The 22,396-nt window shown below is 52.3% G+C and overlaps 1 protein-coding gene across 1 annotated transcript; it reads left to right on the top strand.

Moving 5' to 3' along the window:
• Positions 1-17,857: 17,857 nt before the first annotated feature.
• On the top strand, positions 17,858-21,589 carry LOC138666790 (zinc finger MYM-type protein 1-like). Its single transcript, XM_069754964.1, has 2 exons — positions 17,858-17,935; positions 18,936-21,589. Exon 2 carries the CDS (start codon positions 18,947-18,949, stop codon positions 21,587-21,589), a length of 2,643 nt encoding a protein of 880 aa, XP_069611065.1. The 5' UTR covers positions 17,858-17,935; positions 18,936-18,946.
• The last annotated feature ends 807 nt before the right edge of the window (positions 21,590-22,396 follow it).

Here is a 22,396-nt window from a genome sequence, read left to right as displayed (position 1 = left end):
CTTAAGGCCTGAGCAAAAGTGCGGGCTAGGCTTAAGGCCTGGGCACAAGTGCGGGCTAGGCTTAAGGCCTGGGCACAAGTACAGGCTAGGCTTAAGGCCTGAGCAAAAGTGCAGGCTAGGCTTAAGGCCTGGGAACAAGTGCGGGCTAGGCTTAAGGCCGGGGCACAGGTGTGGGCTAGGCTTAAGGCCGGGGCACAAGTGTGGGCTAGGCTTAAGGCCGGGGCACAGTTGCGGGCTAGACTTAAGGCCGGGGCACAAGTGCGGGCTAGGATTAAGGCCGGGGCACAAGTGCGGGCTAGGCTTAAGGCCGGGGCACAAGTGCGGGCTAGGCTTAAGGCCGGGGCACAAGTGCGGGCTAGGCTTAAGGCCAGGGCACAAGTGCGGGCTAGGCTTAAGGCCGGGGCACAAGTGCGGGCTAGGCTTAAGGCCTGGGCACAGATACAGGCTAGGCTTAAGGCCGGGGCACAGGTGCGGGCTAGGCTTAAGGCCGGGGCACAGGTGCGGGCTAGGCTTAAGGCCGGGGCACAGGTGCAGGCTAGGCTTAAGGCCGGGGCACAGGTGCGGGCTAGGCTTAAGGCCGGGGCACAGGTGCGGGCTAGGCTTAAGGCCGGGGCACAGGTGCGGGCTAGGCTTAAGGCTGGGGCACAGGTACGGGCTAGGCTTAAGGCCGGGGCACAGGTGCGGGCTAGGCTTAAGGACGGGGCACAGGTGCGGGCTAGACTTAAGGCCGGGGCACAGGTGCGGGCTAGGCTTAAGGCCGGGGCACAGGTGCGTGCTAGACTTAAGGCCAAAGCACAAGTGCGGGCTAGGCTTAAGGCCTGGGCACAAGTGCGGGCTAGGCTTAAGGCCGGGGCACAAGTGCGAGCTAGGCTTAAGGCCGGGGCACAAGTGCGGGCTAGGCTTAAGGCCGGGGTACAAGTGCGGGCTAGGCTTAAGGCCGGGGCACAAGTGCGGGCTTGGCTTAAGGCCGGGGCACAAGTGCGGGCTAGGCTTAAGGCCGGGGCACAAGTGTGGGCTAGGCTTAAGGCCGGGGCACAGGTGCGGGCTAGGCTTAAGGCCGGGGCACAGGTGTGGGCTAGGCTTAAGGCCGGGGCACAGGTGCGGGCTAGGCTTAAGGTCGGGGCACAGGTGCGGGCTAGGCTTAAGGCCGGGGCACAGGTGCGGGCTAGGCTTAAGGCCGGGGCACAGGTGCGGGCTAGGCTTAAGGCCGGGGCACAAGTGCGGGCTAGGCTTAAGGCCTGGGCACAAGTGCGGGCTAGGCTTAAGGCCTGGGGACAAGTGCAGTGCGGGCTAGGCTTAAGGCCTGGGCACAATTGCAGTGCTGGCTAGGATCAAGGCAGGGGGCACAAATGTTTGCTAGGCTTAAGGCATGGGCACAAGTGCCAGCTAGGCTTAAGGCCTGGGCACAAGTGCAGGATAGGCTTAAGGCCTGAGCAAAAGTGCAGGCTAGGCTTAAGGCCTGGGCACAAGTGCGGGCTAGGCTTAAGGCATGGGCACAAGTGCAGTGCTGGCTAGATTCAAGGCAGGGGGCACAAGTGCTGGCTAGGCTTAAGGCACGGGCACATGTGCTGGCTAGGCTTAAGGCATACAGCTAACTCTTTGCACTCTTTGCATAAAGGGTTAGGCACCCATAGGGGTGAAGAGCTAGCTTTCACCCCTCTACTCTGTACTTGGACATTTAGGACTAGATCCTTTGTTGTACAGTGCGGAGCCTCTCCATAACCCCATGCTCCAAGCGACCAGGCACTTCTTGTCTGTCCTCCGTAAATGGGTAATGCCTTCTTCCCCAATTACAGTCGTGCATGCGCATTCAGAAGGGACAAGAGCGAAGAGCGTAAAGCTGGCCCTATGTGCATAACCAACATGAAGCTGAAGACAAAAACAAACAAACAAGCATTCAAGGGGCTCAAAAGTGCGGGCTAGGCTTAAGGCCGGGGCACAAGTGTGGGCTAGGCTTAAGACCTGGGCACAAGTGTGGGCTAGGCTTAAGGCCTGGGCACAAGGGTGGGCTTGGCTTAAGGCCGGGGCACAAGGGCGGGCTAGGCTTAAGGCAGGGGTACAAGGGCGGGCTTGGCTTAAGGCAGGGGCACAAGGGCGGGCTTGGCTTAAGGCAGGGGCACAAGGGCGGGCTTGGCTTAAGGCCGGGGCACAAGTGCGGGCTAGGCTTAAGGCTGGGGCATAAGTGCGGGCTAGGCTTAAGGCCTGGGCACAAGTGCGGGCTAGGCTTAAGGCCTGAGCACAAGTGCGGGCTAGGCTTAAGGCCGGGGCACAAGTGCGGGCTAGGCTTAAGGCCGGGGCACAAGTGCGGGCTAGGCTTAAGGCCTGGGCACAAGTGCGGGCTAGGCTTAAGGCCTGGGCACAAAGTCGGGCTAGGCTTAAGGCCGGGGCACAAGGGCGGGCTTGGCTTAAGGCAGGGGCACAAGGGCGGGCTTGGCTTAAGGCAGGGGCACAAGGGCGGGCTTGGCTTAAGGCAGGGGCACAAGGGCGGGCTTGGCTTAAGGCAGGGGCACAAGGGCGGGCTTGGCTTAAGGCAGGGGCACAAGGGCGGGCTTGGCTTAAGGCCGGGGCACAAGTGCGGGCTAGGCTTAAGGCCTGGGCACAAGTGCGGGCTAGGCCTAAGGCCTTGGCACAAGTGCGGGCTAGGCTTAAGGCCTGGGCACAAGTGCGGGCTAGGCTTAAGGCCTGGGCACAAAGGCGGGCTAGGCTTAAGGCCGGGGCACAAGGGCGGGCTTGGCTTAAGGCAGGGGCACAAGGGCGGGCTTGGCTTAAGGCAGGGGCACAAGGGCGGGCTTGGCTTAAGGCAGGGGCACAAGGGCGGGCTTGGCTTAAGGCAGGGGCACAAGGGCGGGCTTGGCTTAAGGCAGGGGCACAAGTGCGGGCTAGGCTTAAGGCCTGGGCACAAGTGCGGGCTAGGCCTAAGGCCTTGGCACAAGTGCGGGCTAGGCTTAAGGCCGGGGCACAAGTGCGGGCTAGGCTTAAGGCATACAGCTAACTCTTTGCACTCTTTGCATAAAGGGTTAGGCACCCATAGGGGTGAAGAGCTAGCTTTCACCCCTCTACTCTGTACTTCGACATTTAGGACTAGATCCTTTGTTGTACAGTGCGGAGCCTCTCCATAACCTCATGCTCCAAGCGACCAGGCACTTCTTATCTGTCCTCCGTAAATGGGTAATGCCTTCTTCCCCAATTACAGTCGTGCATGCGCATTCAGATGGGACAAGAGCGAAGAGCGTAAAGCTGGCCCTATGTGCATAACCAACATGAAGCTGAAGACAAAAACAAACAAACAAGCATTCAAGGGGCTCAAAAGTGTGGGCTTTTAAGGCCTGGGCACAAGTGCGGGCTAGGCTTAAGGCCTGGGTACAAGTGCGGGCTAGGCTTAAGGCCTGGGCACAAGTGCGGGCTAGGCTTAAGGCCTGGGCACAAGTGCGGGCTAGGCTTAAGGACTGGGCACAAGTGCGGGCTAGGCTTAAGGCCGGGCACAAGTGCGGGCTAGGCTTAAGGCGTGGGCACAAGTGCGGGCTAGGCTTAAGGCCTTGGCACAAGTGCAGGCTAGGCTTAAGGCCTGAGCAAAAGTGCAGGCTAGGCTTAAGGCCTGGGCACAAGTGCGGGCTAGGCTTAAGGCCTAGGCACAAGGGCGGGCTAGGCTTAAGGCAGGGGCACAAGAGCGGGCTTGGCTTAAGGCAGGGGCACAAGGGCGGGCTTGGCTTAAGGCCGGGGCACAAGTGCGGGCTAGGCTTAAGGCCTGGGCACAAGTGCGGGCTAGGCTTAAGGCCTGGGCACAAGTGCAGGCTAGGCTTAAGGCCTGAGCAAAAGTGCAGGCTAGGCTTAAGGCCTGGGCACAAGTGTGGGCTAGGCTTAAGGCCTGAGCAAAAGTGCGGGCTAGGCTTAAGGCCTGGGCACAAGTGCGGGCTAGGCTTAAGGCCTGGGCACAAGTACAGGCTAGGCTTAAGGCCTGAGCAAAAGTGCAGGCTAGGCTTAAGGCCTGGGAACAAGTGCGGGCTAGGCTTAAGGCCGGGGCACAGGTGTGGGCTAGGCTTAAGGCCGGGGCACAAGTGTGGGCTAGGCTTAAGGCCGGGGCACAGTTGCGGGCTAGACTTAAGGCCGGGGCACAAGTGCGGGCTAGGATTAAGGCCGGGGCACAAGTGCGGGCTAGGCTTAAGGCCGGGGCACAAGTGCGGGCTAGGCTTAAGGCCGGGGCACAAGTGCGGGCTAGGCTTAAGGCCAGGGCACAAGTGCGGGCTAGGCTTAAGGCCGGGGCACAAGTGCGGGCTAGGCTTAAGGCCTGGGCACAGATACAGGCTAGGCTTAAGGCCGGGGCACAGGTGCGGGCTAGGCTTAAGGCCGGGGCACAGGTGCGGGCTAGGCTTAAGGCCGGGGCACAGGTGCAGGCTAGGCTTAAGGCCGGGGCACAGGTGCGGGCTAGGCTTAAGGCCGGGGCACAGGTGCGGGCTAGGCTTAAGGCCGGGGCACAGGTGCGGGCTAGGCTTAAGGCTGGGGCACAGGTACGGGCTAGGCTTAAGGCCGGGGCACAGGTGCGGGCTAGGCTTAAGGCCGGGGCACAGGTGCGGGCTAGACTTAAGGCCGGGGCACAGGTGCGGGCTAGGCTTAAGGCCGGGGCACAGGTGCGTGCTAGACTTAAGGCCAAAGCACAAGTGCGGGCTAGGCTTAAGGCCTGGGCACAAGTGCGGGCTAGGCTTAAGGCCGGGGCACAAGTGCGAGCTAGGCTTAAGGCCGGGGCACAAGTGCGGGCTAGGCTTAAGGCCGGGGTACAAGTGCGGGCTAGGCTTAAGGCCGGGGCACAAGTGCGGGCTTGGCTTAAGGCCGGGGCACAAGTGCGGGCTAGGCTTAAGGCCGGGGCACAAGTGTGGGCTAGGCTTAAGGCCGGGGCACAGGTGCGGGCTAGGCTTAAGGCCGGGGCACAGGTGTGGGCTAGGCTTAAGGCCGGGGCACAGGTGCGGGCTAGGCTTAAGGTCGGGGCACAGGTGCGGGCTAGGCTTAAGGCCGGGGCACAGGTGCGGGCTAGGCTTAAGGCCGGGGCACAGGTGCGGGCTAGGCTTAAGGCCGGGGCACAAGTGCGGGCTAGGCTTAAGGCCTGGGCACAAGTGCGGGCTAGGCTTAAGGCCTGGGGACAAGTGCAGTGCGGGCTAGGCTTAAGGCCTGGGCACAATTGCAGTGCTGGCTAGGATCAAGGCAGGGGGCACAAATGTTTGCTAGGCTTAAGGCATGGGCACAAGTGCCAGCTAGGCTTAAGGCCTGGGCACAAGTGCAGGATAGGCTTAAGGCCTGAGCAAAAGTGCAGGCTAGGCTTAAGGCCTGGGCACAAGTGCGGGCTAGGCTTAAGGCATGGGCACAAGTGCAGTGCTGGCTAGATTCAAGGCAGGGGGCACAAGTGCTGGCTAGGCTTAAGGCACGGGCACATGTGCTGGCTAGGCTTAAGGCATACAGCTAACTCTTTGCACTCTTTGCATAAAGGGTTAGGCACCCATAGGGGTGAAGAGCTAGCTTTCACCCCTCTACTCTGTACTTGGACATTTAGGACTAGATCCTTTGTTGTACAGTGCGGAGCCTCTCCATAACCCCATGCTCCAAGCGACCAGGCACTTCTTGTCTGTCCTCCGTAAATGGGTAATGCCTTCTTCCCCAATTACAGTCGTGCATGCGCATTCAGAAGGGACAAGAGCGAAGAGCGTAAAGCTGGCCCTATGTGCATAACCAACATGAAGCTGAAGACAAAAACAAACAAACAAGCATTCAAGGGGCTCAAAAGTGCGGGCTAGGCTTAAGGCCGGGGCACAAGTGTGGGCTAGGCTTAAGACCTGGGCACAAGTGTGGGCTAGGCTTAAGGCCTGGGCACAAGGGTGGGCTTGGCTTAAGGCCGGGGCACAAGGGCGGGCTAGGCTTAAGGCAGGGGCACAAGGGCAGGCTTGGCTTAAGGCAGGGGCACAAGGGCGGGCTTGGCTTAAGGCAGGGGCACAAGGGCGGGCTTGGCTTAAGGCCGGGGCACAAGTGCGGGCTAGGCTTAAGGCTGGGGCATAAGTGCGGGCTAGGCTTAAGGCCTGGGCACAAGTGCGGGCTAGGCTTAAGGCCTGAGCACAAGTGCGGGCTAGGCTTAAGGCCGGGGCACAAGTGCGGGCTAGGCTTAAGGCCGGGGCACAAGTGCGGGCTAGGCTTAAGGCCTGGGCACAAGTGCGGGCTAGGCTTAAGGCCTGGGCACAAAGGCGGGCTAGGCTTAAGGCCGGGGCACAAGGGCGGGCTTGGCTTAAGGCAGGGGCACAAGGGCGGGCTTGGCTTAAGGCAGGGGCACAAGGGCGGGCTTGGCTTAAGGCAGGGGCACAAGGGCGGGCTTGGCTTAAGGCAGGGGCACAAGGGCGGGCTTGGCTTAAGGCAGGGGCACAAGGGCGGGCTTGGCTTAAGGCCGGGGCACAAGTGCGGGCTAGGCTTAAGGCCTGGGCACAAGTGCGGGCTAGGCCTAAGGCCTTGGCACAAGTGCGGGCTAGGCTTAAGGCCTGGACACAAGTGCGGGCTAGGCTTAAGGCCTGGGCACAAGTGTGGGCTAGGCTTAAGGCCGAGGCACAAGTGCGGGCTAGGCTTAAGGCCGGGGCACAAGTGCATTGCTGGCTAGGATCAAGGCAGGGGGCACAAGTTCTGGCTAGGCTTAAGGCATGGGCACAAGTGCGGGCTAGGCCTAAGGCATGGGCACAAGTGCTGGCTAGGCTTAAGGCATACAGCTAACTCTTTGCACTCTTTGCATAAAGGGTTAGGCACCCATAGGGGTGAAGAGCTAGCTTTCACCCCTCTACTCTGTACGTGGACATTTAGGACTAGATCCTTTGTTGTACAGTGCGGAGCCTCTCCATAACCCCATGCTCCAAGCGACCAGGCACTTCTTGTCTGTCCTCCGTAAATGGGTAATGCCTTCTTCCCCAATTACAGTCGTGCATGCGCATTCAGAAGGGACAAGAGCGAAGAGCGTAAAGCTGGCCCTATGTGCATAACCAACATGAAGCTGAAGACAAAAACAAACAAACAAGCATTCAAGGGGCTCAAAAGTGCGGGCTAGGCTTAAGGCCTGGGCACAAGTGCGGGCTAGGCTTAAGGCCTGGGCACAAGTGCGGGCTAGGCTTAAGGCCTGGACACAAGTGCGGGCTAGGCTTAAGGCATGGGCACAAGTGTGGGCTAGGCTTAAGGCATGGGCACAAGTGTGGGCTAGGCTTAAGGCCGGGGCACAAGTGTGGGCTAGGCTTAAAACCTGGGCACAAGTGTGGGCTAGGCTTAAGGCCTGGGCACAAGGGTGGGCTTGGCTTAAGGCCGGGGCACAAGGGCGGGCTAGGCTTAAGGCAGGGGCACAAGGGCGGGCTTGGCTTAAGGCAGGGGCACAAGGGCGGGCTTGGCTTAAAGCAGGGGCACAAGGGCGGGCTTGGCTTAAGGCCGGGGCACAAGTGCGGGCTAGGCTTAAGGCTGGGGCACAAGTGCGTGCTAGGCTTAAGGCCTGGGCACAAGTGCGGGCTAGGCTTAAGGCCTGAGCACAAGTGCGGGCTAGGCTTAAGGCCGGGGCACAAGTGCGGGCTAGGCTTAAGGCCAGGGCACAAGTGCGGGCTAGGCTTAAGGCCTGGGCACAAGTGCGGGCTAGGCTTAAGGCCTGGGCACAAAGGCGGGCTAGGCTTAAGGTAGGGGCACAAGGGCGGGCTTGGCTTAAGGCAGTGGCACAAGGGCGGGCTTGGCTTAAGGCAAGGGCACAAGGGCGGGCTTGGCTTAAGGCAGGGGCACAAGGGCGGGCTTGGCTTAAGGCAGGGGCACAAGGGCGGGCTTGGCTTAAGGCAGGGGCACAAGGGCGGGCTTGGCTTAAGGCCGGGGCACAAGTGCGGGCTAGGCTTAAGGCCTGGGCACAAGTGCGGGCTAGGCCTAAGGCCTTGGCACAAGTGCGGGCTAGGCTTAAGGCCTGGACACAAATGCGGGCTAGGCTTAAGGCCTGGGCACAAGTGTGGGCTAGGCTTAAGGCCGGGGCACAAGTGCGGGCTAGGCTTAAGGCCGGGGCACAAGTGCATTGCTGGCTAGGATCAAGGCAGGGGGCACAAGTTCTGGCTAGGCTTAAGGCATGGGCACAAGTGCGGGCTAGGCTTAAGGCATGGGCACAAGTGCTGGCTAGGCTTAAGGCATACAGCTAACTCTTTGCACTCTTTGCATAAAGGGTTAGGCACCCATAGGGGTGAAGAGCTAGCTTTCACCCCTCTACTCTGTACGTGGACATTTAGGACTTGATCCTTTGTTGTACAGTGCGGAGCCTCTCCATAACCCCATGCTCCAAGCCACCAGGCAATTCTTGTCTGTCCTCCGTAAATGGGTAATGCCTTCTTCCCCAATTACAGTCGTGCATGCGCATTCAGACGGGACAAGAGCGAAGAGCGTAAAGCTGGCCCTATGTACATAACCAACATGAAGCTAAAGACAAAAACAAACAAACAAGCATTCAAGGGGCTCAAAAGTGCGGGCTAGGCTTAAGGCCTGGGCACAAGTGTGGGCTAGGCTTAAGGCCGGGGCACAAGTGCGGGCTAGGCTTAAGGCCGGGGCACAAGTGCGGGCTAGGCTTAAGGCCGGGGCACAAGTGCGGGCTAGGCTTAAGGCCGGGTCACAAGTGCGGGCTATGCTTAAGGCCGGGGCACAAGTGCGGGCTAGGCTTAAGGCCGGGACACAAGTGCGGGCTAGGCTTAAGGCCGGGGCACAAGTGCGGGCTAGGCTTAAGGCCAGGGCACAAGTGCGGGCTAGGCTTAAGGCCGGAGCACAAGTGCGGGCTAGGCTTAAGGCCGGGGCACAAGTGCGGGCTAGGCTTAAGGCGTGGGCACAAATGCGGGCTAGGCTTAAGGCCTGAGCACAAGTGCGGGCTAGGCTTAAGGCCTGGGCATAAGTGCGGGCTAGGCTTAAGGCCTGGGCACAAGTGCGGGCTAGGCTTAAGGCCTGGGCACAAGTGCGGGCTAGGCTTAAGGCCTGGGCACAAGTGCGGGCTAGGCTTAAGGCCGGGGCACAAGTGCGGGCTAGGCTTAAGGCCGGGGCACAAGTGCGGGCTAGGCTTAAGGCCGGGGCACAAGTGCGGGCTAGGCTTAAGGCCGGGGCACAAGTGCGGGCTAGGCTTAAGGCCGGGGCACAAGTGCGGGCTAGGCTTAAGGCCGGGTCACAAGTGCGGGCTATGCTTAAGGCCGGGGCACAAGTGCAGGCTAGGCTTAAGGCCGGGTCACAAGTGCGGGCTAGGCTTAAGGCCGGGGCACAAGTGCGGGCTAGGCTTAAGGCCAGGGCTCAAGTGCGGGCTAGGCTTAAGGCCGGAGCACAAGTGCGGGCTAGGCTTAAGGCCGGGGCACAAGTGCGGGCTAGGCTTAAGGCCTGGGCACAAATGCGGGCTAGGCTTAAGGCCTGTGCACAAGTGCGGGCTAGGCTTAAGGCCTGGGCACAAGTGCGGGCTAGGCTTAAGGTCTGGGCACAAGTGCGGGCTAGGCTTAAGGCCTGGGCACAAGTGCGGGCTAGGCTTAATGCCTGGGCACAAGTGCGGGCTAGGCTTAAGGCCGGGGCACAAGTGCGGGCTTGGCTTAAGGCAGGGGCACACGGGCGGTCTTGGCTTAAGGCAGGGGCACAAAGGCGGGCTTGGCTTAAGGCAGTGGCACAAGTGTTGTGAATTCTGTGGCTGAGTTCACTTCTGTGGTCACAAGTGGTATTGCAGTCTCTGGGCTTCCTCCCTCAGGTGTTTTGGTGAGCTCGTTGGCTGCCTTGCTATTTAGCTCCACCTGAGTCTGTCTTCCTTGCACCTTGTCAATGTTCCAGTGTTGGATCTGAGCTACTGCATCTTTCCTTGGGCCTGCTGCTCTGCTAGATAAGTGCTTCTAGTTTGTTTTCTGTTTTTTCTGTCCAGCTTGCTATTAACTTTTGCTGGAAGCTCTGAGAAACAAAGGGGTGCACCGCCGTGCTGTTAGTTCGGCACGGTGGGTCTTTTTGCCCCTTTGCGTGGTTTTCGTTTTAGGGTTTTTGTAGACTGCATAGTTCTCTTTGCTATCCTCGCTCTGTCTAGAATATCGGGCCTCACTTTGCTGAATCTATTTCATTCCTACGTTTGTCTTTTCATCTTGCTAACAGTCATTATATGTGGGGGGCTGCCTATTCCTTTGGGGTATTTCTCTGAGGTAAGTCAGGCTTGTATTTCTATCTTCAGGCTAGTCAGCTCCTCAGGCAGTGCCGAGTTGCATAGGTAGTGATAGGCGCAATCCACTGCTGCTTATAGTTGTGTGAGGATAGATCAGGTACTGCAGTCTACAGAGATTCCACGTCTCAGAGCTCGTCCTATTGTTTTTGGTTATTGCCAGATCTCTGTATGTGCGCTGATTACTACACGCTGTGTTGCCTGATTGCCAGCCATAACAGTACAAGGAGCCAAACCAATGATTCCCAATAGAGGGAAAAAAGAAATCCTGACATCATTTTTTTTTCTTAGCTCTGTCTTCAGTCTTTTTTTTCCCCTAGACATTAGAGTGCTTCAGGACACAGCTGTGGACATGGATATTCAGGCTCTGTGCTCCTCAATGGATAATCTCGTTGTAAATGTACAAAAGATTCAAGATACTATTGATCAGAAATCGATGCTAGAACCAAGAATTCCGATTCCTGATTTGTTTTTTGGTGACAGAACTAAGTTCCTGAGCTTCAGAAATAATTGTAAGCTATTTTTGGCCTTGAAACCTCATTCTTCTGGTAATCCTATTCAACAGGTTTTGATTATTATTTCTTTTTTGCGCGGTGACCCACAGGACTGGGCGTTTTCTCTTGCACCAGGAGATTCTGCATTGAGTAATGTTGATGCATTTTTCCAGGCGCTGGGATTGCTTTACGATGAGCCTAATTCAGTGGATCAGGCTGAGAAAAATCTGCTGGCTTTATGCCAGGGTCAGGATGATGTAGAAGTATATTGTCAGAAATTTAGGAAGTGGTCAGTACTCACTCTGTGGAATGAATCTGCACTAGCGGCTTTGTTCAGAAAGGGTCTCTCTGAAGCTCTTAAGGATGTAATGGTGGGATTTCCTATGCCTGCTGGTTTGAATGAGTCTATGTCCTTGGCCATTCAGATCGGTCGTCGCTTGCGCGAGCGTAAATCTGTGCACCATCTGGCGGTATTGTCTGAGAGTAAATTTGAGCCTATGCAGTGCGACAGGACTATGACTAAAGTAGAACGGCAAGAACACAGACGTCTGAACAGACTGTGTTTCTATTGTGGTGATTCTACTCATGCTATTTCTAATTGTCCTAAACGCACTAGGCGGTTCGATAGCTCTGCCGTTATTGGTACTGTACAGTCCAAATTCCTTTTGTCCATTACCTTAATGTGCTCTTTGTCATCGTATTCTGTCATGGCGTTTGTGGATTCAGGCGCTGCCCTGAATCTGATGGATTTGGATTATGCTAAACGTTGTGGATTTTTCTTGGAGCCTTTGCGGTGTCCTATTCCGTTGAGAGGAATTGATGCTACACCTTTGGCCAAGAATAAGCCTCAGTACTGGGCCCAGCTGACCATGTGCATGGCTCCTGCACATCAGGAAGTTATTCGCTTTCTGGTACTGCATAATTTGCATGATGTGGTCGTGTTGGGGTTGCCATGGCTGCAAACCCATAATCCAGTATTGGATTGGAACTCTATGTCGGTAACCAGCTGGGGTTGTCAGGGAGTACATGGTGATGTTCCATTTTTGTCTATTTCGTCATCCATTCCTTCTGACATCCCAGAGTTCTTGTCGGACTTTCAGGATGTATTTGAAGAGTCCAAGTCTGATGCCCTACCTCCGCATAGGAATTGTGATTGTGCTATCGATTTGATTCCTGGTAGTAAATTCCCTAAGGGTCGTTTATTTAATTTGTCCGTACCTGAACACACCGCTATGCGCAGTTATGTGAAGGAGTCCCTGGAGAAGGGACATATTCGCCCATCGTCGTCACCATTGGGAGCAGGGTTCTTTTTTGTAGCCAAGAAGGATGGTTCGCTAAGACCGTGTATTGATTACTGCCTTCTTAATAAGATCACTGTTAAGTTTCAGTATCCCTTGCCATTGATTTCTGACTTGTTTGCTCGGATTAAGGGGGCTAGTTGGTTTACTAAGATTGATCTTCGTGGTGCGTATAATCTGGTGAGAATCAGGCAGGGAGATGAATGGAAAACGGCATTTAATACGCCCGAGGGTCATTTTGAGTATCTGGTGATGCCGTTCGGACTTGCCAATGCTCCATCTGTTTTTCAGTCTTTTATGCATGACATTTTCCGTGAGTATCTGGATAAATTCCTGATTGTTTACTTGGATGACATTTTGATCTTCTCAGATGATTGGGAGTCTCATGTGAAGCAAGTCAGAATGGTTTTCCAGGTACTGCGTGCTAATTCCTTGTTCGTGAAGGGATCAAAGTGTCTCTTCGGTGTGCAGAAAGTTTCATTTTTGGGGTTCATCTTTTCCCCTTCTACTATCGAGATGGATCCGGTTAAGGTTCAGGCCATCCAGGATTGGACTCAGCCGACATCTCTAAAAAGTCTGCAGAAATTCCTGGGCTTTGCTAATTTTTATCGTCGCTTCATCTGTAATTTTTCTAGCATTGCCAGACCATTGACCGATTTGACCAAGAAGGGTGCTGATTTGGTTAATTGGTCTTCTGCTGCCGTGGAAGCTTTTCAGGAGTTGAAGCGTCGTTTTTGCTGTGCCCCTGTGTTGTGTCAACCTGATGTTTCTCTTCCGTTCCAGGTCGAGGTTGATGCTTCTGAGATTGGTGCAGGGGCGGTTTTGTCACAGAGAGATTCTGGTTGCTCAGTGTTCAAACCATGTGCTTTCTTTTCCAGGAAATTTTCTGCTGCTGAGCGTAATTATGATGTGGGCAACCGAGAGTTGCTGGCCATGAAGTGGGCATTCAAGGAGTGGCGTCATTGGCTTGAGGGTGCTAAGCATCGCGTGGTGGTTTTGACTGATCATAAGAACCTTACTTATCTTGAGTCTGCCAAGCGCTTGAATCCTAGACAGGCCCGTTGGTCGTTGTTTTTTGCTCGTTTTGATTTTGTGATTTCATACCTTCCGGGCTCTAAAAATGTGAAGGCGGATGCTCTGTCTAGGAGTTTTGTGCCCGACTCTCCGGGGTTATCTGAGCCGGCGAGTATCCTCAAGGAAGGAGTCATTGTGTCTGCCATCTCCCCTGATTTGCGGCGAGTGTTGCAGAAATTTCAGGCTAATAAACCTGATCGTTGTCCGGCCGAGAAACTGTTCGTCCCTGATAGGTGGACTAGTAAAGTTATCTCTGAACTTCATTGTTCGGTGCTGGCCGGTCATCCAGGAATCTTTGGTACCAGGAAGTTGGTTGCTAGATCCTTCTGGTGGCCGTCTCTGTCACGGGATGTGCGTGCTTTTGTGCAGTCCTGTGGAATTTGTGCTAGGGCTAAGCCCTGCTGTTCACGTGCCAGTGGGTTGCTTTTGCCCTTGCCGGTCCCGAAGAGGCCTTGGACACATATTTCGATGGATTTCATTTCTGACCTTCCCGTTTCTCAAAAAATGTCGGTCATTTGGGTGGTCTGTGATCGCTTTTCTAAAATGGTCCATCTGGTGCCCTTGGTTAAATTGCCTTCCTCCTCTGATTTGGTGCCTTTGTTCTTCCAGCATGTGGTTCGTTTGCATGGCATTCCTGAGAATATTGTTTCTGACAGAGGTTCCCAGTTTGTCTCGAGGTTCTGGCGAGCCTTTTGTGGTAGGATGGGCATTGACCTATCTTTCTCTTCGGCCTTCCATCCTCAGACTAATGGCCAGACCGAACGAACCAATCAGACCTTGGAAACATATCTGAGATGTTTTGTTTCCGCTGACCAGGATGATTGGGTGTCATTTTTGCCGTTGGCTGAGTTCGCCCTTAATAATCGGGCCAGCTCGGCTACCTTGGTCTCTCCATTTTTCTGCAATTCTGGGTTCCATCCTCGTTTCTCTTCAGGACAGGTTGAGTCTTCGGACTGTCCTGGTGTGGATTCTGTGGTGGACAGGTTGCAGCAGATCTGGACTCAGGTAGTGGACAATTTGACCTTGTCCCAGGAGAAGGCTCAGCTTTTCGCTAATCGCAGACGCCGTGTGGGACCCCGACTTCGTGTTGGGGATCTGGTTTGGTTATCTTCTCGTCATATTCCTATGAAGGTTTCCTCTCCTAAATTTAAACCTCGTTTTATTGGTCCGTATAGGATTTCTGAGATTCTCAATCCGGTGTCTTTTCATCTGACCCTCCCAGACTCCTTTTCCATACATAATGTATTCCATAGGTCGTTGTTGAGGAGATACGTGGCACCTATGGTCCCGTCTGTGGAGCCTCCTGCCCCTGTTTTGGTGGAGGGGGAATTGGAGTATATTGTGGAGAAGATTTTGGATTCTCGTGTCTCTAGACGGAAACTCCAGTATCTGGTCAAATGGAAGGGTTATGCTCAGGAAGATAATTCCTGGGTTTTTGCCTCTGATGTCCATGCCCCAGATCTTGTTCGTGCCTTTCATATGGCTCATCCTGGTCGGCCTGGGGGTTCTGGTGAGGGTTCGGTGACCCAGTGGCGTAGGAAGAGGGTGCGGGGGGGGCGGGCCGCCCCGGGCGGCACAAAGTGGGGGGCGGCACAATGCGGGGGGTGGGCCGGCGCGCCGCTGGCTGAAGAAGAGGAGACTGTCACTCAGGAGAGCCGCCCGGAGCGGCGGCGCTATCTGCGCTACTTGCAATAATGGTATAATAGTAGCCGCTACTATTATACCATTATATTGCTGCTGGCTGGGCTGGGGTCCGTCCGGGCCGGGGACCGGGTGGCCGTGGCGCCGCGGCGGCCGCCCGCGCGTGCGCAGATGGTAGTAGCGCTTCCCGGGGCTTCAGGAAAATGGCCGCGGGATGCAGATGGAGATCGCAGCGGCCATTTTCTTGAAGCCCTGTTCGCAACTTCGCATTACCCACCCGGCGTACTTTCACTTTCGATCTCCTCCAGCCTCCAGGAAGCGCCGCCGCCGGGATCTCTGCACTGCGCAGCTGCAGAGACAGTCAGTCTGACAGTCAGAAATGAATCTGGATCACAGCGGAATCGGTCGGAATCGGATGACTCGGAGTCGGATCAGATCAGAGGCAGACTCACTCTCACAGACTCACAGGCATGCTGCACTGCAGACTGCAGTCCCTACTCCTAGCAGGTATTTAAGCACAGTTTATCATATGTGGAATGTTATATGCAATATAATATTGGTTTGTGACTTTAGAGACTGTCTGAGAGGCATCTAGGGTTTACCGTTTATGTACCACTTCCTTATGGTACTGAAACTATATTTTGTTGTGACCAGTGCAACACTAAGGCAGTTAGGCTACTTTCACACTAGCGTCGGATTCGGCCCGTCGCATTGCGTCGGGCCGAGATTCCGACGCTAGCGTTTGATGCGCCGCACAACGGGTGCAGCGGATGCATTTCTCCAGCGCATCCGCTGCCCCATTGTAAGGTGCGGGGAGGTGGGGGCGGAGTTCTGGCCACGCATGCACGGTCGAAAAAAGCGGTCCGTCGGCAGCCAAAAATGTTACATTTAAAGTTTTTTGCTCCCGGCGGTCTGCCACAACACGGCACAACCGTCGCACGACGGTTGCGACGTGTGCCAATACGTCGCAATGCGTCGGTAATGTTACTCTATGGGGCAAAAACGCATCCTGCAAACCACTTTGCAGGATGCGTTTTTTCCCCTAAACGACGCATTGCGACGTATTCAAAAAAACGCCAGAGTGAAAGTAGCCTTAGCCACATTCACACGTTGTGTTCTGTCCTGCGGGTTCTCCTGCAGCGGATTTGATAAATCTGCGGTTATCCCTGCAGATTTATCGCGGTTTGTCCTGCGGGTTCTGCTGCAGGATTTTACCCCTACTATTGATGCTGCATATCTATGCAGCAATATGCAGCATCAATAGTAATGTTAAAAATAATAAAATAATTATATACTCACCCTCTGACGTCCCGATCTCCGCGGCGCTGCTCCAAAGATGCTGTGCGACCAGGACCGACGTCAACGCAGGTCCTGGTCGCATAGCAAACCTGAGACCGCTTGCAGCGCTGAGACTTCAGAGGTGAGTATAGCTTATTTTTAAATTTAATTTTATTTTTTTTTTTACCACAAATATGGTGCCTGGAGGAGAGAGTCTCCTCTCCTCCACCCCGGGTACCACCCGCACATTATCCGCTTACTTCCCGCATGGTGTGCACAGCCCCATGCGGGAAGTAAGCGGATCAATGCATTTGTATGGATGCAGAATCGCTGCGATTCTGCACAAAGAAGTGACATGGTCCTTCTTTTTTTCCGCAGCAATTCAGCGCGGTTTTTTTTCGGGATTTTCCGCATCATGTGCACTGCGGTTTTTGTTTTCCATAGGGTAACATTGTACTGTACCATGCATGGAAAACAGCTGCGGACCCGCAGCGGCAAAATCGCGGCGGTTCCGCAGTAAAAACCTCATAGTATGAACATACCCTTAGTTCTACTTATAACAACCTAGCTTGCATTTTCTGTTTTTTTTTTAAGAGAAAATAAATACGGTGTACATTAATTTAATATTTTTGGGTCTAGATTGAGTTCCAGATATTGGTGGGACCCGTTGAAGTGCTGAGGTGAGGCACGAAACGGCCGTTGTCCGCTTTGTTCACATCCCTCCCTGCATATTTTGAAAAATGTCCGAATAAAAATTGTGACCACCACACTCGGGTAAGTGCACTTTTTTTGCCTTTTTCTCTTGGACTTTCATGTTGTTCTGCAGAAGCTGCACCCCGTTGTTATATAAAGGAATTTTGTCGGTCCTCTCTTGAACAAAGGGTTGTTTGGATAATAGGGTCTAACTACAACAGCAGTGCGGGGTATTATCTTTTTACCCTTAGGGTACCGTCACACAGTGGCATTTTGATCACTACGACGGCACGATCCGTGACGCTCCAGCATCGTAACAATATCGCTCCAGCGTCGTAGACTGCTGTCACACTTTGCAATGTACGACGCTGGAGCGAAAATTTCATGACGTATTTGCGATGTAGAAGCCTTTGGTTACTATGCGCACATCGTATACAATATCGTGCACACCTTTGTTACACCATGCGATCATGCCGCCACAGCGGGACACTAGACGATGAAAGAAAGTTTCAAACGATCTGCTACGACGTACGATTCTCAGCGGGGTCCCTGATCGCAGGAGCGTGTCAGACACAGCGAGATCGCTGGAACGTCACGGATATATCGCTGGAACGTCACGGATCGTGCCGTCGTAGCGATCAAAATGCCACTGTGTGACGGTACCCTTAGTTCTACTTATAACAACCTAGCTTGCATTTTCTTTTTTTTTTAAGAGAAAATAAATACGGTGTACATTAATTTAATATTTTTGGGTCTAGATTGAGTTCCAGATAAAATGCTTGTGATTATGACGTTAAAAGTGGGTCCTGCCATAATCTGCCGAAAGCTAACACTCAGGTTCCCTATTATACTCCCAGTGGCGTAGGAAGGGGGGTGCAGGGGGGGCGGGCCGCCCCGGGCGGCACAATGCGGGGGGTGGGTCACCGGGCCGCAGCCGGCGCTGGCTGAAGAAAACGAGCGCGATCTGCGCTATACCACAGATTATCGCTGGCGGCGGCCATCTTCCGGAGGCCACGCATGCACAGATGGTAGTGCTCGGCTTCCCGGGGCTTCAGGAAAATGGCCGCGGGATGCCGCGCGTGTGCAGATGGAGATCGCGGTGGCCATTTTCCTGAAGCCGAGTTCGCATCTTTTATTATATTACCCGTAACTTTCACTTTCGATCTCCTGTCAGTGTCACTGCAGCAATTCCAGGAAGCACCGGGGATTTCTGAGCGTCCGCACAGCAGCAGATCACATCAGATCAGAGGCAGAGAGGATCGCACCAGGCTGAGGTGAGCAACCGCCGGACAGCAGCCGCCCGGTGTGGTGATAAGGGGGAGGCCGCATTTATGCACTTTATTTATGCATTTGCAGTTTCTCTTTACACACCACTTTTAGGGTCCTTCAGACTTTCTTATCTATTTATACTTTTTTTTGAGGGGGGGGAGAACGAGGTGTTCCCCATTATACTTTATACTTTAGGCACGCAGGGCCTGTGATGACGTCGCGGTCACATGACCGTGACGTCACGGCAGGTCCTTCTGCCAGACGATCTATGCCAACGGAACGTGGCGGTTGTCTCGCGAGGAGCGGTAAAAGCGGCGTATGTGAGTATATAATGGTTTTTTTTTTTTATTATTATTTTTAACATTAGATGTTTTAACTATTGTTGTAAATTGTAAAAAACTTGGTCACACAGGGTTAATAGCAGCGGTAACAGAGTGCGTTACCCGCGGCATAACGCGGTCCGTTACCGCCGGCATTAACCCTGTGTGAGCAAAAAAAAAAAAAGAGTTGAGCAAAAAAAGCTTTGTAGGTCTCAGCAGTCACGTTGGTGGTCCCAGAGGTCTTGGTGGTTCCAGCGATCACGTTGGTGGTCCCAGCAATCGCGTTGTGGTCCCAGCGGTCACATTGGTGGTAAGCAGACCTTTTTTTTTTTTTTGCAGTCCCGATCATGTGATGGTAACATTCACCGGCGATTCGGCGAAAGAATTTAACTTGTCCATGATCTGAGGTCTTATTTCTGCTGCATTTTTTTTATTCTAAAAAATGCATCATAGAAAATTCAAATTCAGCGTACAGGCTTTACCAACTTACTCCGCTGCCTGGCCGATTGGTCATTTGGTGGGAGGGTGGGACTGTGTGTAGCAGCACCCAGACGTAGGCAGAAAGTCATTCTGGGAATGCTGGAGTGTCTGCAACCAGTCCCGCTCTTATGCCGGCTACAGGAGTGCCATCCTGGTGGCCCGGGCCCTTGTCTGACCTAACTTTATTTTTTTGTTATTTTGTTAGGCTTAGATAAAATGAAGCGAAGAAAAGAAAGTGGTGCAATGTTTAGAAAAAAGAAAAAGGCTAAGGAGGAAGAATTGAAAAAAAATGAAGGTGCACTACTAAAATATCTCAGCCACGATACTACTACTCCTGTTGCTGAGGAGATTCCTAAATTCACAGCATCAGACACAAGTGCTCCTTCAACTTCAGGAACCAATGAGCAGTGTGATGACCAAGACATTGACCCAAGTGCTCCTTCAACTTCAGGAACCAATGAGCAGTGTGATGACCAAGACATTGACCCAAGTGCTCCTTCAACTTCAGGAACCAATGAGCAGTGTGATGACCAAGACATTGACCCAAGTGCTCCTTCAACTTCAAGAAGCAATGAGGAGTGTGACGATCAAAATATTCCTGCTATTGATTTAAAGGATGTTGGTCTTTGGCCAAGTAAAATTAATGATGATACAAGGATCTTACTGGTACGTCAAGGTGCATCAGTGGTTCAGCATCTAGACTCAGACTTTGCTGAAGTGGTTCGTGAGGGAGCATCAATCAAGGGACAAAACAGAAAACTTACACGCAACTGGTTTTTTAAAACTCTGCCAAATAATGAAAAAATGTTGAGGTCATGGTTGCTGTACTCTCCTTCCAAAAAAGCCCTTTACTGCTTTTGTTGCAGACTATTTGCAGATGCAGAAACAAGTCAGTCTAATTTTGATTCAGTGAATGGATTCAACACATGGTGGAAACTTAATCCTAAAGTATACAACCATGAATCTAGTGTGGCCCATGTAGAATGTTTCACAAAATGGAAGGAGTTAGAAATTGGACTCCAACGTGGCGTAACAATTGATAAAAAAGTACAGGAAGAAGTAGAAAATAATGTGAAGAAGTGGAGGGAGATACTTGCAAGATTGTTGGATATCATTAGATTCCTTGCTAAACAAAATTTGGCTTTACGGGGTCACAGAGAAGTAATCCATCATGAGACTGATTACGAACCTGAATCAACTGGAAAAAAGGGAAATTTTTTAGAATTGGTTCATTTGTTGGCGAAATATGATCCAGTGCTACGTGAACATATTCTAAGAATCAAGTTTGGAAAAAAGTTTGCTACATCATATTTCTCTCCTACAATTCAGAATGAGTTTATAGAAATTTTGGGAGGGAAAGTAAGAAGCAAAGTTGTGGAGCAAGTAAAAATAGCAAAGTATTTTTCTATGATATTTGACAGCACCCCTGATATTTCTCATAAGGATCAAATGTGCCAAGTTTTACGCTACGTTATGATCAATGGAAAAGAAGTTAAGGTTGTGGAATCATTTGTTGATTTTATTGAAATAAAAGGTAAAACTTCAGAGAGTATTTCAACTGTGATTTTGCAACAATTAGAAAAATACGGAATTGACATCCAAAATTGTAGAGGACAAGCATATGATAATGCTGCTGTAATGGCTGGTCAACATACTGGCGTTCAGAGACGCATTAAGGAAATAAACAAAAAAGCTGAATTTGTTGCATGTACAAATCACTCACTGAATTTGGCAGGTGTACATGCAGCTTCTGTTGCACTGAGTTCGGTTACATTTTTTGGAACTGTGGAGCGTTTGTTCACATTTTTTTCTTCTTCTACCCATCGCTGGGATGTTCTGATTTCAGTCACTGGTCAAAGTGTCAAGCGTGTATTAGAAACTCGGTGGAGTGCACGGGGAGATGCTGTGAGTGCAGTGAAAAAAAATTACTCCAAAATTTTACAGGCTGTAGAACATTTAACTGGTGAAGAAGAAAATAGAGTTACCAGGTCAGATGCTGGTGTGTTACTTGTTGCATTACAATCTTTTTCCTTCCTGTGCTTTCTTGGCCTGTGGGAATCTGTGCTTAAAGAAATTAATGACACACAGGTCTACCTACAGACCAAAGGATTAAATATCCAACAATGTGACACAAAACTTGGAGCATTAAAAGCATTTTTAACAGAAAACAGAGAGGAATTAGTTAAGCATTCAGTAGCTTATGCAAAAGAAATTTGTGAAGATTTGGGAATAGATATGGATCGCCGCTCTAGAAAGAAAAAAAAGATGGCAGGTGAAGAATCGCAAGACGCTGCATTGCCATATGAAACGGAGTTGATGAGAGAAATGTACCTTTCGTTGGACAGAGTGATCCAAGAAATCACAACAAGATTTCAACAGCTTCATGCTCTTGCTGAAAAATATGCCTTCCTTACTCCATCACACCTTTTGGACGATAAGTATGAGTGTCAGCTAAATCAAGATCACGATGATATTAATAAGGAAGAGTTCCTCATTGAGAGAAAAAGGCTTAAAAGTTTTCTTTATGTTGCTGTTACACAAGACAAAAAAGAGACATGGAAGGAGGACAGTCCGCTTGAACTGTTGCAGTTTATTGTAAAATATAGTCTAGAGAACTCAGTTCCAAATATTGTCATACTCCTTCGCATTTTTCTTACTATTGCTGTAAGTGTTGCTACTTGTGAGAGGAGTTTTTCCAAGTTAAAGCTGATTAAAAATTACCTAAGATCCACAATGAGCGCCATGCGTTTAGGAAATATGGCCATTCTGTCTATTGAACATCAGCTGAGTGAAGAAATAGACTTTGATGATGTTATCAACGATTTTGCAAACAGAAAGGCAAGAAAAGTAAAATTCTAAAATATTTGAAATCAACTTTACTCCCAAAGTGACAATTTAAAGTTTCAGTTAAACAATAAAGAGTTTTTTTTCTGTGCGTGTTGTCCTGACTATTTTTGGTAACCTTTGTATTGAGTCGGGGGGGGGGGGCGCCAAACTCGGGACCGGCCCCGGGCGGCAAAAGCTCTAGCTACGCCACTGCGGTGACCCCTCCTCAAGGGGGGGGTACTGTTGTGAATTCTGTGGCTGAGTTCACTTCTGTGGTCACAAGTGGTATTGCAGTCTCTGGGCTTCCTCCCTCAGGTGTTTTGGTGAGCTTGTTGGCTGCCTTGCTATTTAGCTCCACCTGAGTCTGTCTTCCTTGCTCCTTGTCAATGTTCCAGTGTTGGATCTGAGCTACTGCATCTTTCCTTGGGCCTGCTGCTCTGCTAGATAAGTGCTTCTAGTTTGTTTTCTGTTTTTTCTGTCCAGCTTGCTATTAACTTTTGCTGGAAGCTCTGAGAAGCAAAGGGGTGCACCGCCGTGCTGTTAGTTCGGCACGGTGGGTCTTTTTGCCCCTTTGCGTGGTTTTCGTTTTAGGGTTTTTGTAGACTGCATAGTTCTCTTTGCTATCCTCGCTCTGTCTAGAATATCGGGCCTCACTTTGCTGAATCTATTTCATTCCTACGTTTGTCTTTTCATCTTGCTAACAGTCATTATATGTGGGGGGCTGCCTATTCCTTTGGGGTATTTCTCTGAGGTAAGTCAGGCTTGTATTTCTATCTTCAGGCTAGTCAGCTCCTCAGGCAGTGCCGAGTTGCATAGGTAGTGATAGGCGCAATCCACTGC

The sequence above is a fragment of the Ranitomeya imitator genome, chromosome 2, assembly GCF_032444005.1.
Source record: "Ranitomeya imitator isolate aRanImi1 chromosome 2, aRanImi1.pri, whole genome shotgun sequence".
Taxonomy (NCBI): domain Eukaryota; kingdom Metazoa; phylum Chordata; class Amphibia; order Anura; family Dendrobatidae; genus Ranitomeya; species Ranitomeya imitator.
The sequence above is the reverse complement of the archived record's forward strand: the minus strand, read 5'-3'. Positions and strand labels throughout refer to the sequence as shown.